Below are 12,489 nucleotides of genomic sequence, written 5' to 3' on the forward strand. Positions count from 1 at the left end.
CCAACTAAACCCAAAATTGATGTTCCCATCTCCAAAATGATATGCTTTTAAAATCAAGGGGATTTGTGTGAATGTTTAACTCAAACTCGCGCAATTAATATCATTTCACCCATAAGATTTAGAGTCACGTCATAAAGCCAAATATAGTGTACTACTGGAAATTCTTGCCTTCTCCGGACCTCCTGTTGCAATGACAGCAGGATAATTCATTTCGACCAAGTTTTTAGATCCTGGACGCATGCGAAGTCGTCATGCGATAGAGCCATCATGTGAAAGAGTTCTGGAGTACTCTATCAATTCAAGTGAACTGAACTTGTCGAAATGACGTCAGTGACTTAGTTACGAAATGAGCTGGTCAACAACGACTCATAGCGAGTGGAAATGATTCTTAAGGGGGCTACTGAACGACGGTGTCCATTCATGCAATCTCATTCAACGAACTCTAGGTTGCTGCAACCACTTAGACTTAACGGAATATTGACCTACTTATGGTCGTTGATGAAGGATAGAACAGTGTCCATGTCGCGTGCTCCTTGGTGTCTTCCAACAGGCACTCCATTCATGAACATGATTAGTGTAGGGAATCCTGGCACCTCAAATTTATCAGCTAGCCTGGTGTACTTTGTAGCATCCACTACTGCCAGCTGTTTCGATAAACACGCACTGAGTTAGAGATGCTTTGTTCAATTCCGACTATCTCACCGACATCAACGCAATAAATCTCAAAGAGCTGATGTTTCTGAGATTGCCCTCATCGATCTTTTCTTCGGATCGATTTTGGAGAGAAAACTGTGTGCGTAGAGAACTCACCTGAACATCATATCCTTGATCGTTCAACACACCAGCAAGCTGGGACCACATGGGACGCAAGCGATGGCAATGAGGACACCATGGTGCGTAGAACATGACAAGCGTTGGTCTGCACAGGAAAAAAGACGAGCAGATAAATTTCCAATATTATTCTGCTGTTGACAGCCTGGATAGGAACAAGCCCTGAGGTGTTGGTACAAATCCCTGAAATTCCTTTCCCAGCTTGGATTCATGTACGAAATAACCACAAATATCATGATATAGTTTCACCTGAAGAAGGCTTGACAAAGGGCTCGATTTGCAAACCGTAACTTCTACTTGGCGCATGATGAATGCATACGTTTTGAATTGCCTCTATCTGTGCGTGATGTCTCTGGCGGATCGAAAGACAGTTACCTCTTCTTGATCACATTATCAAAGGTGCACAAGCGGAGCTCCACTACTCCATTCGCTCCTTGACTGGAAATTTAAAGAGAAGGGTGAGACGTTTCGTGGAGACTGATGTTTTCATTACACCGAAACGGATTGAGACTTTATATAAGAATCTAAGCTTTGAATAGCTTTGACATGTGATCGAAGGATTTTGATAGGGGTAGAGTACCCTGGAGTTTTGGCCCTTTCCTCGTCATCAGAACGGCCCCAGCAACCGCTATAAGCCAGGTTGTTGCTAACTCCCAGGTTCGGAACACCAATAGCCTTGGCAACCAGGACTGCTCCAGTGAGAACCCACACTGTCAATCCGAATGCGGCCAACAGTTCTCTCCACCACTGTTTCCTCTTTTTGGGACACCCACCACTCCACGTACTCAACGGCTCGTCACTCTCTCCTTTCTCAGGTGGATTCAACTCTGACACACAAAGATCCTTGCCAGCCTTTGAACTCGCAACTTTTTCTGCAGCCTGAGCTGATGTTTTGTCCTCTACGACAGGTTCAATGCGATTCTGAACTTGCACATCATCGAGTGGTTTGCAAGAAGTTTCTTGTGTTTCGGACATTGCAACACTGCTCCTCATCATCACTGGATGGCATTGCGCATGGGCCTACAAAACCGTGGACGATCCAAAGATGTTTCAGAAGAAAACAACAACGTGACTTTCACTTCACTGAACACCCGTTACATCCTTCGAAATCGGGAGCTCTGAAGATGGAATGAACTCAGTCGAAGATTCGGAAGGAACACAACCTTTTCGCATGAGAGTGAGGGGGAACTGCTCCATGGTTTAATTCGGCTCATGTTTCTTAACATAATGAGTTGCAGAGTGAGAAACGAAGTACTTACTAGGGTGTCGAATTGATGTGCATCGTGGGGCCTCCCCCTGGCTGCAGGAAGGTCAATGGATCTGAGCATCATCTGACAAGACTTACAACAGTCAGAAATCATACGATCGAGGAAGGGGAAATCTTGTTTTTGCAGTGATGTTACTTTCTTCCTGTCTGTATTGCACATATATTCAAGATGTCACTTACCTTGAGAGATTCAATGTCGCAGCGCATGATGTGCAAAGTCTTCATGAGGATGTTCCGCTGGTCGGAATGCCACGGCTCTGTACCCCATGCGTCATTTACTTTGTCCTTGTCGATCCAGGGGGGATTAGTTTTTACCCCCGCATCCACTGCTGCATCAGTTGCCCTACCGAGCTTATACCCTCCTGTCGCGCCATAGCCAGGATGGGAAGAGAAGTTCCTTTCGTCATATAAATCGAACATCCGGGCAAAAGACTCCTTCTGAATTGCAGAGCTTATCTTGCTTTCCACCCCTTGGGTTCGTCGATTGAACGAGGTCGACTGAAATCCTGACATCTCCATCACATACTGGCTGGAATGTCCGGTCACCAGAGGTAAGCCCGTCAGGCTGGTTCTCTTTTCCAATGAAAGCATGCTGCTGAGTTTCGATCGGAGCCCACGGCAGTGAGAATGGCTGTTCTCTCCCGTCTCTTTACTTACAGTCACTGCACCATCCTCCTCAGGCGGTGTCGTGGGGTGTGATTCAGGGGAAGTTTTAGTGGTTGAAGCTTTGGAATCCACTTCGGAATTACCCCCACGCTTGAAATATGGAACACCCCACCCAGACGCCGATGGGGATTCTACTGCCGTCTTGTCCTTTTCCTCTGTTGGCTTGATCACTTCAATCACGTCGTCGGTGCAGCTCAATGTGAAGGATGAAGGGTTTTTGGTAGCTTGAAGTCGCTCAAGGCTGTTCATATCAGCATTTCTGTTGTCACTTGGGCACAATTTCGTACACAACGGATTGGAAGCTGATACCACGTGTGGGCCTTGAAGTGGCAAATCTGGCACTGGAGTTATCGAGGAGCATTCCTTCGCGTCACTCTTTTGGGCGGATCGGACACAAGATGGCATGAAATCAGATAGATGTGAAGGAACTGGGGGAAGCTGGAGGCCGAGAAGACGCCCAGTGCTCGTCATGTTGCTTGTTTCAAGCTCCTAAGAGGATCCTACAGATGGCCTCACCGACGGCAATTGAAAGTTCTTCCAATCTGTTCAACAGCCTCAACCATCACAACTGCATCCAATGTATTTCATGGACTTCACATCCAACAAAATGTCCTAATCTCACCGTGTCAACAGTAAAGCGTGACATCAACAAAACTGCACCACAATCGGCATGAAAGAAAGACGATGGAACGCACCAGTGCTTCCGGCGAGAACTCCACACATCAATTCCACTGCTACATCGACACGTTCTCCAATCTCATCTCCCTTTCAACACGCTACGCAGCCATTCATCTTTTCAAAGAATCCAAACAGTCTCAAACCTCGCCTAAACTTAAGAAATAAATAACAATCTCTCCATTGATCGTCTCTAGCTTCAGGCTCCAGACGCATCTACTCCAGCTCAGAGCCTCAACTACAACAACAGCAACAGCAACATCAACCCACACACTGCCAGATCTCAAACTCTTCGTGTGCAGACACCATGATCAATGCACTGCAGTTAAACTCTAGTAAATGGACGCAGTGCATGCGGATTTAAACTGTGGGTGACAAAGATTGGGAAAGCTCGCAGTGCGTGGAGGTGACAAGCTGCGTACCACATGGCGAGAGCTCCACAACAGGCATGGGCGTGAGGAAGCCAAGAGGGATGCAGCTGGGTTTGAAAGGACACTATCTTCGAGGAGCCATGACAAATGGGATCTCCACTCCCCACTGCTGCTGCTGCCTCCGCGACTTCTGAGGCAGCTGTCGGTAGGCATCAAAACCCATGGTTTGGCCAACTCTGCCCATCTCTCTGTCGGCACTGGTGGTTTTGAATGAGAAACTGCAGCCTGGGAGTTACTAAACAATTCTCAATAGTTTAAGGTACACACACACACACACAAATATATATATATATATATATATATAAGTATGTGTTATTATGTTGGTATATTTATACTTAATTTGGTATTGCACTTGCAATACATGCCAATCCAATGAATATTTTAACATTTTAAAAAAAATCATTGCTAATTATAGGGAATTTAAGTACTGTGTTAGTTCATATGGAGATTACAGAGAGATTCATAAAAAATATATAATCTCTATGTGCACATGATTGATTTTTTGCTTGCAAATTGAGTTAGTGGCTTTCTTGGAAATACATTGATAAAAATTGTGCCTGAAATTCTTAATTTTCATTATAATTTTATTGGAAAAATTGAAGATGATTTCAGTCTTGCTTCTATTTATATTTCTACTTGCATGATAAATTTTTTAATGTCAGGTTCTCAACACTCACACTCTTAATAAAGACATCATGCAGAAATTCTAAACAAAATTTGAAATACAAAAATAATTTTTAATACTACTGCTGTTTTCCTTTCGTATTTATTTGCAATATTTTCTAAAAAATAATAGATTAGAAGAAGTTGTAAAAGACACTACAACTCAGTGCTCTTAACATTACTGCTTCATCACTAATGAATTCTATGGGAAGCTATGACAATTTTTTGTAGCACGTCATAAAAACACAGGTCTTGATGATTTTAGACGACTTTCTATCTTGTTCGTGTTATTTAATATCTGTCAAGATCCAATTCAAAACTGAAATTCAAGCCTCTATATCAAAGGTTGCTGGTGAAATCGGATGAGACGAAGATCAGCAATCTTCACTTACTTTCCTCTCCTGTCGCAAGTAATTCTTATCGTCATCTACAGTTGCATGTCTAGACGTTGTTTCTAGACGTTGCATGTCTTCATCGTAGCACAGAAGACTTGCAATCAAATTTGACTGCTTGGTCCTCCACGAAGCGTGTCCTAAACTGGGGTTATCATCTCATCTCCTCCTTCAGTTTGCTCTCATGAGCTAAGTGGTAATGACTGCATTAACACCTGAAAAAGGTTGAATCCTATGGGTGGACAGAATTTCGGATGGGATCAGACTTTCTAGTTTGAGGTGTTACTCGAAAGGATCGTCCATCAGTGAGGGAAAGAACTACGTTTACTGATAGACTTATCAACAAGGATAGAAGCTGTAAACCCTGTCCCTTCCCTAATCTTCATTTCGTATTGAAATGGGAACACCAAAAGCGTTTGTCTCCCACAAGAATCGCCTTTTCTCATATGTTGACTTGCGGAGCCTGTGTACATGAAAGCCTATCAGAACATTGGGGGCACTCACTAGCAAGTGGAAACCATGAGATATTATGAGATAGTCAAACATCCACTTCACAGTTATCGAAACTTGTTTAAGAAAATATGCCAAATGCTCACACCAAAGTAGCGGTAAATGTTGAAACGAAGTGATAGTTCAAATCTACCTTCAGAAACTTCGAGATGAACTGAGTTACGACTAAGTATACACAAGACTCCTGAAATGGCTGTAGAAACTGCTATATCTACTATCATCGCAAATCAGTCATTCTTGAAGAATATGAATTCTAGGAAAAAGCCAAAACAAAGAAGGTATAGTGTAGTAGAAGCACTGATTCTGGGGAAAAAGTAAGTAAAGTGCTTAAGTAACTGAACTTCTTTGTTGTATAAAACTGCAACAAATATTTAAGTGTCACGATCTGTCTTGGACTTCTGGATATACCTTTAAAATTTCTGGTGAGCACTATTCGAGTCAAACCAGCGGTTTGTGGCACTTCGCATCCCTAGTTGGTTCTCAAGGCCGTACAACAGAAAGAGAGAATGGCTGAAGCAATGCTTAACCAATCAGCCAGAACCCGACGCTTCAATCCAGCACTTGTTCGATACTTGTAACATGCTACATGCTACTTTTAGTAAGTAATAGATTAATCGATTATTCAAATGAAATCTCTGCTGGAAAACCTGGAAGATGATGCTATTGGCATAGTGATTTAGCGAGAATTTAATTTCTGTGCATAAACTTTGCCACAGAGAGACTTCAAATTTAGCTTGGGAGCATAAAACTGGTTTACCATGTGAGTTCGAAAGAGCCTTTTGAAACGAGCTGCGGGCTATGGAGGGCTTACAAGGAACTTGAATCCAAGTGATCTTATTCTTTACACGATCAAAAGTGATGCTGTGATTGACCATGAAATTGTCTGCGAATTCAACAAGCCCACCGTTGTTTTGATATTGGTAACAATGTTTATAAGATAGCATGTGCGTGCTAGCTCTTAGCGGTGTTTTTCAGGTATACAGAAAATAAGTTAATAGAACCGGGAGGTTTTAAAAGTGAATCAGAACATACGCCCTATAATGCTATAATCACTCTGGCTATCCATCAGCGCCAAGCAGAATCCAAGTATTCTATCCTGTACATAATTACGAACAGCATCAATACTAAAATAAAAGTTTGGAAATTGGGGGACTCAGGTTGTGATCAGGTGTCACTCCATAACTTATTACGCTTCATCAAGCGGACGCTTTCACAAGGCCAAAACAACTAAAAGAGGTCAACCTCAATTCGAATAAACACTTTTTAGATACTAGAGAGACAAAGATGATGAGATACAGTAATCCACCTGAGAGTCGCCGATGAGAACATATGGTCGAATAACTTCGAGCTTCGCCCCACCAGAAAAGTGAAGAGCGATAGCAGGTAATTCCACACTAGTTTTGTCTCTGCAGTTGAGCAAGCCATAAACCAACTACACTCGTCATGACTTCAAAATCTGTAGCATCCAATTGTATGAAAAGTCGTCCGCAAGAACTTAGACCTGGCTTCGGTCTAGACTAAAAACTTACATGTCTAGCGCATAGCAAAGATCGAAAGCGTCCACAGGGCTGACCATTCTTTGATAAGGCACTGCTCGGTCAACCTGCACAGGCATGGGTGAAAACTTCGAACTCCAGAAATTAGGTAGAGATCTTCACCACAACGCATTTGGTTTCGTTCTACCATCAATTATGAAACAATTCTTCCAAGTCCACTATGTGCAACTCAGCTCCAAGGTACTCAACAGTACTTGCTGCTTGAAGAACCAATTGTTTTTAGATTCCAATAGAATAAGCGAAGTTATTGTCACAAGCATTTCAAAGTAAGGAAAAAGATAATTAAGATCAGTCCTTACAGCGGCTGCGACCTTGTTGTAATAGGTGGTGGTCAGGTAAGTGTATGTGGTTCCTGTGTCGAATATAGCCACTGCCGGCGTCAGCACATGTTTTCCGCCCACAACCACGTAGGTCAAGCTCACCCAGTAATATGGGCTGCTCATCAAGGGGTTTAAAGAAGAATTCATCATTCAAATGAGGTATAGAAAATTCTCCTACCTTCCCACCAGCTGCAGTGAAAACACTCGATTCAATCAAGGATTGTAAACGCTAAGTACAGAAGAGGATGGAAATCATCTCACGGCGATAATCTGGTGAGGATGGGAGTACTCTCCGCATGTGGGGAGCCTCGATCTCCAAAGACAAGCCTTCCGGTGCCCACATCATAATCGAAGCACATCGAGAAGGAATTCGCTACCACCTGCGCTCGAGCCAGAATGCTCGGAGTAGATATACCTCGCATGCCAAGTCCAAGAAGACCATTTGGCACCGTAGAACCATTAAGGAACGCCCCAGTCTGATTTGTTCCACACCTGAATCAACCACTTACCTACAACGTCAATCAATTCACAAGAGCTGACTGTCGACAAAAAAATTTAAAAAAATATTAGGGTTCAAGGAGGTTGCATACCCAAAAACAATGGCTATGGCAATCTTGTCTCCACCATTCTGTGGGGTGAGATAGATAACATCGTCCACAAGGTAGCCCTCAGAGGAAGCTGGTGAAAGGTACTGCAAATGGTAAGGGCATTGCGTTGAGCCCAAAGCACATTGTCTAGCCATATCACAATATGGACTGCCACACCCTACTCCCTTATACGTTGTCGAAACTGCCGGATCATACACGTTATATGTGGAGCTCTGTGTGCAATCCGATAATCAAGTTTAAATCAATCAGCTGAAGCAAGAAATCTCGAAGTCTGCGGTCACAGAGTATTCCTCTTGTAAAAGGTAAGAGCTCGTCAGAATGTACTTACAAATTCAGTAGAGACTGAAGCGACACACGAGACACAATGCGCGCAGGGCAGCCACAACAAGTCACTCCCGGTGTCCAATGCTACGAAGTACGCCTGGCTAGGGGTTCCAATTTCAATGTATGTGTATTGCAACCTGATTAGAAGCTTCGCTCATGCGTGAGCAGCTTCAAACCAACGCATATTAAGCGTTGCGCATCATTTCATAGCGAGAAGAGGCAAGGGCTTGAGTACATGGTTTCTCACCCGTCATATTGGTTGTAGTAGGTGGTGTTTCCTGTGGAGCTTGCCATGAGCGGTGGCGTCTTGGATGCAGCAATGCGCCCTAAGTGGCGACGAAGGTCGAAGAAGAAGAGCATGTCATGAAACTCTGGTGAACCTTGCTGTGGCCAATCTTGAAATGCTTGTCCATGGCGCTCCTGGAGCTCTTTCCTCGCCTTCTCGGAGTATCTGTGCGTAACTTCGAAGCTGTACAAAGAGCCTCTTACAATGTCAACACTCTTAGCAGCCAGCAGTAACAGCCACCATGCCAGTGTCCTATGACGTGAAGTATTTGGGAATCTTCCTGTAAAATTCATCCCTACGTCACTGGGATTACTCCCAACCGCCTAGATCTTCGAAGAGCAACACCTTCATAATCAAACAGAATGGCGCAGATGGTGAGACGAAGAAGTAAAAGGCATTGGTGTGGATTATTGCTAACTGAAGCGACTGAGAGTAGGTTTGTTCTCAGAACTATTCTGCAATCCGGAAGAACTGCGAAGAGTGAGACGTTGAGTGTGAAAACTCTTCGCAGTGCTGAGGATAGAAAAATGTGTTTGTCTCTGCAAAATGCAACGTCAGATGTGGAAAGAAATCAAATGGGTGCGAGATAACGTGAGAAAGTATGAGGTGCGTTCGTTCAATTTCATCACGTTCAAGCTTCTTGAGTCAGCTTGTGTAAAATGCCCAAGGTTAAGATATTGTGAGCTTAAGCTCAAGATCAGGTGAGGAAGCTCTTCAGCAGTACCATGCATTTGTTGCTTCAGACTAAGTGTGAAGCAATGCTCTTGGATTTGAACAGGAAAGTTGAAAACCGGATATGGAAAGAGGTAGACTGCACAAGCTGTCAATGGACAAGTTATCAAACCTGAAGCCTAAGGGATTTCAACAGTCATTTGTATCATAAGCCCTTCTTCATTGTTAAGCCCCTAACTCAAGAAAAAGTTGTCACATGTTTACCCAGCATGTGAGAATGGATAGTTGCAGCTCATTTTTTTAGAAACATTGTATAAACAAATAGCTACCCTAAAATGGCTGCACAGAAGACATTCTGTAATGCTTTTGAGTGCACCTACAGGGACAGAACATTAAGAAACCCTGGATAGTTGCATCACACTGGCTCTGCTTCTAAACAAATGTCGTTAATGATACAGCTGAGTTAGTGGATTGGTGATCCGATTCATGACATAAAAAAATTAAGTGTAATTACTCCCTTAAAATGGGATTGTCTCGTAGCCACTTGTTGCACCTTTTCAGAGGCAACCCGCAGTCAACGAGAAGTTTCCAATTACGTTGATGAAGAGCTGCAAAAAAATTTAGAACATGAAGAAAATGATCCAGGTGAGACTTTCTTCAAGGAGTAAGTGAGTTCAATTACCCCAATTGACATTGCAGACGCATACCTCACAGCGTCATAGAGCTAAAGTATCTCGCAATGTCCTCAAACTTTACAAATTTCAGTAATCATCGATTATGAAGCGGAATCGCATGAATGATTTGCACATTCTCGATTAATCCACTTGCAGACAACAGGATGAAGAGTTCAGAGGAGAACCTCACGAGGCAAGCAGTGATGAACCTTTTTGATGCTGAGTAAGAGCTGTAATGGACATTGATTATATTAAGTAATCACTATTCCAAGGTTCAGCATGAACTCCAATTGAGGTGACGGCAGAAGAGGAGAGCAATCAGGAGGGTGATGGGAGGTATGGTCTCCCGAGGTAGCTTGCCTGGTGCCCAGCAACAAGCCAGTTACACATCGTAGTCGAGAAAAGCCTCCCCACACTGGAGCTTTGTACCCAGAGCAAACTCAAAGATGAAAGGGTTGTTGATTCGGATTTGTTACCATGCGTACACTTTCCACCCAATAATGCCCATGTGAAGCAGCACCATGTCCACCAACCTAGTTCAAAACATGAGACTCATCGGAGAATGTTACTCCGCTAGAGCTTATGTGCTGCAGAGACGCTTCTGTCAAGATGCATATGGTTGTGGACCAGGGATACGTTTAGGCTGCTTGTCTTCAGCTAAGGTCGTGTCTTCATACGGGACCTCTAACACGTTCACTTTCTCCAAGGAACTGTTGATTGCAAGAGTCAGAAAAAGTGAAGATATCATGGTCGAGCACCAGTCAAGAATTTCAGTATCCAGAATCTCCATGTAAAAGTTTATAATAAGTTTCTATCTTGTCACGAAATGCTTGCAAGGCTTCTTTGCTTGCTCACTACTTCAACTTAAGCTGGGATTTGTTGTTCTAATTGCGGAACTGGTCTACTTGTCGCACTGTTATGACTTTCAAGAGCGGGTTTTGGTGGCCAAATGCTAAAATAGAGACTTGGTTAGCAATGCCATCAAACTATCAGGGCTGTGCAATCTTTGCCTGACCTGATGCAGATTTATGCGGGGGACTCGTAGAGCACGAGATTCACGACTTGGGGAAATTATCTACATTTCCAGTGTGAATCACCTGCGCAGTGTACGTAGCAATCCTACGATTTCATGAAGGGAAAAGGTGTATAGGTCGAGATTCTGCAGCTCAAGTATGTCCTGGACCTCAAAGAGCCAACAGCTACGACTGCGAACTGCACGGGCAACGAATTCAGTGTCATCTTTCTAGAATCGGTGTACCTTCTCCCATTCAGTACCCAAGTTGCTGAGAAGAGAATATCGTCCTTCTCAGCGTTGCCAAACGGTACGATGCATTCGGTTCCACACAGCGCTGTCGATTCATGGTCGCAACAAATACGCAACGATATCTTTGCTCACAAAAGAATAGGATCATTTCGGATTTGCAGTGGAACACCTCTCCCAATTGAATCAGAATCTCAATCCCCTGAAATGCAAACCTCGACGGTTGCACTCAACCTGTCAAGTAAGAATATGTTGGGAATGAATAATAGAGAAGATTCTAAGATAAGACAAAGGGTGAAAATGCAACCTACCTCATCACATCTACGAACCAACCCAGTGGCGGTGCGCTTGGGATGACTGCAATTTCTGTGGGATCTCGGATGACGTTGGGAAATGTTTCTGAGCCTGCTGAGGCCGGATCTGCGCCGGATCTGGCCCATTATTCTAAGAATAAGCTAGATTGCACGAGATTTATGCCGTTTAAGGGTCATGCGAGATGCGATCAGTCTATCCTCACCTTCTGGCAGTCATTTCTATACCGTGAACTGCAACGGCTAGTCCGAATGCCACCGAGCGACGCGGACTTCCTCGATCATGAGCTCCTTACATCCAAATTCTCCCATCACACTTCCTCTGCAGACACCCTAGTCAGGCTATCATCCATCAACGGTTACCGAAACGGTAAATTGAGCTGGAATTTCACATTAAACCTTTACAGAACGAACGTGCGATTTAAAACTCACTTACGACAATCAGGAGGCCCAAATCCAACTTCCTCCAGAACCAAATCAGGCAATGAAAACATGCGTGACTGCCTTTGAGAAGGAGAACGGTGCGATGAAGGCGCTGGATAGAGATTCTTAAGCTCACCTAGACTGCCTTATCCATCTGTTAAAAATAATAAGGCCCTCTTTATATGGGTATTTGGGAGGGAGCTAGTTAGAATGTGTGTTGTTTGTACATTTGTTGAAGGCTCCGAAGGGGAGCACTGGATAGCAAGTGAAAAAATGAGGTTCATTTTTTGGAAGAAGAGTCGATTTTGGACGGTACATGCTGAATTTACTTGACTGTAATTCTCTTTTTATGTTGGATAATTACTTGAGTATGTATCAATGTTAAAAGAGTAATTTTAAAAAATAAACAAATAGAAAAAAATGAAATTCTGTACAAGTGTTCGATATCCATGTGTCAGGGCTGTTCACAGAGGATAACAAGATCATGGTGCAAATGCCAGCGGAGCGCCAACAATCTGTGGCGCTGGTACATGAGAAGTTGAGCCACTGTAGTGTAAAGAGGATTCTCAGTTTGGTTTAAACATCATTCTAGTGATCGGTACTAGAAATCATAGATGGC

At 43.5% G+C, this 12,489-nt stretch overlaps 2 protein-coding genes across 11 annotated transcripts; both read right to left on the reverse strand.

Annotated features, from left to right (window-relative positions):
- Window positions 1–62: 62 nt before the first annotated feature.
- On the reverse strand, window positions 63–3,991 carry LOC112274991 (uncharacterized). Its single transcript, XM_073530216.2, has 8 exons — window positions 3,862–3,991; window positions 3,460–3,677; window positions 2,279–3,306; window positions 2,091–2,162; window positions 1,412–1,851; window positions 1,207–1,269; window positions 811–919; window positions 63–644 (listed from the first exon to the last, which is right to left on the reverse strand). Exons 3-8 carry the CDS (start codon window positions 3,233–3,235, stop codon window positions 483–485), a joined length of 1,803 nt encoding a protein of 600 aa, XP_073386317.1. The 5' UTR covers window positions 3,236–3,306; window positions 3,460–3,677; window positions 3,862–3,991; the 3' UTR covers window positions 63–482.
- A 430-nt stretch (window positions 3,992–4,421) lies between these two features.
- On the reverse strand, window positions 4,422–11,966 carry LOC112274965 (aspartyl protease family protein 1). 10 transcript variants are annotated; one of them, XR_012216440.2, is made up of 13 exons: window positions 11,880–11,966; window positions 10,061–11,769; window positions 9,755–9,809; window positions 8,491–8,874; window positions 8,248–8,380; window positions 7,902–8,131; window positions 7,573–7,803; window positions 7,291–7,426; window positions 6,965–7,059; window positions 6,742–6,841; window positions 6,468–6,531; window positions 5,844–6,318; window positions 4,422–5,388 (listed from the first exon to the last, which is right to left on the reverse strand). XR_012216440.2 is itself a non-coding variant. In XM_024504857.3 (10 exons), the coding sequence occupies exons 1-10, from the start codon at window positions 8,820–8,822 to the stop codon at window positions 5,228–5,230; spliced, it is 1,554 nt and encodes a 517-aa protein (XP_024360625.1). In that variant the 3' UTR covers window positions 4,422–5,227. The 10 variants fall into 10 exon arrangements, 4 of the variants coding, with proteins under 4 accessions (XP_024360625.1, XP_090102455.1, XP_024360628.1 ...); XR_012216441.2 differs by lacking the exon at window positions 9,755–9,809; XR_002967608.3 differs by lacking the exons at window positions 9,755–9,809; window positions 10,061–11,769; window positions 11,880–11,966 and having other exon boundaries at window positions 5,844–6,017; window positions 6,247–6,318; window positions 8,491–8,822.
- Window positions 11,967–12,489: the final 523 nt, after the last annotated feature.

This window comes from Physcomitrium patens, chromosome 22 (assembly GCF_059467195.1).
Source record: "Physcomitrium patens ecotype Gransden chromosome 22, ASM5946719v1, whole genome shotgun sequence".
Classification (NCBI taxonomy): domain Eukaryota; kingdom Viridiplantae; phylum Streptophyta; class Bryopsida; order Funariales; family Funariaceae; genus Physcomitrium; species Physcomitrium patens.

Excerpts from the sequence above, each read along its gene's own strand:
- LOC112274991 (XM_073530216.2), bottom strand. The coding sequence starts at position 3,235 with ATGACGAGCACTGGGCGTCTTCTCGGCCTCCAGCTTCCCCCAGTTCCT. Across the intron at positions 2,163-2,278 it reads GCGACATTGAATCTCTCAAG|ATGATGCTCAGATCCATTGA; the intron begins GTAAGTGACATC and ends AAGTCTTGTCAG. Across the intron at positions 1,852-2,090 it reads CACATCAATTCGACACCCTA|GCCCATGCGCAATGCCATCC; the intron begins GTAAGTACTTCG and ends ACGGTTTTGTAG.
- LOC112274965 (XM_024504857.3), bottom strand. The coding sequence starts at position 8,822 with ATGAATTTTACAGGAAGATTCCCAAATACTTCACGTCATAGGACACTG. Across the intron at positions 7,060-7,290 it reads ACAACAAGGTCGCAGCCGCT|TTTTCACCCATGCCTGTGCA; the intron begins GTAAGGACTGAT and ends TGGAGTTCGAAG. Across the intron at positions 5,389-6,246 it reads CACTTGGATTCAAGTTCCTT|GCTCCGCAAGTCAACATATG; the intron begins GTAAGCCCTCCA and ends TCATGTACACAG.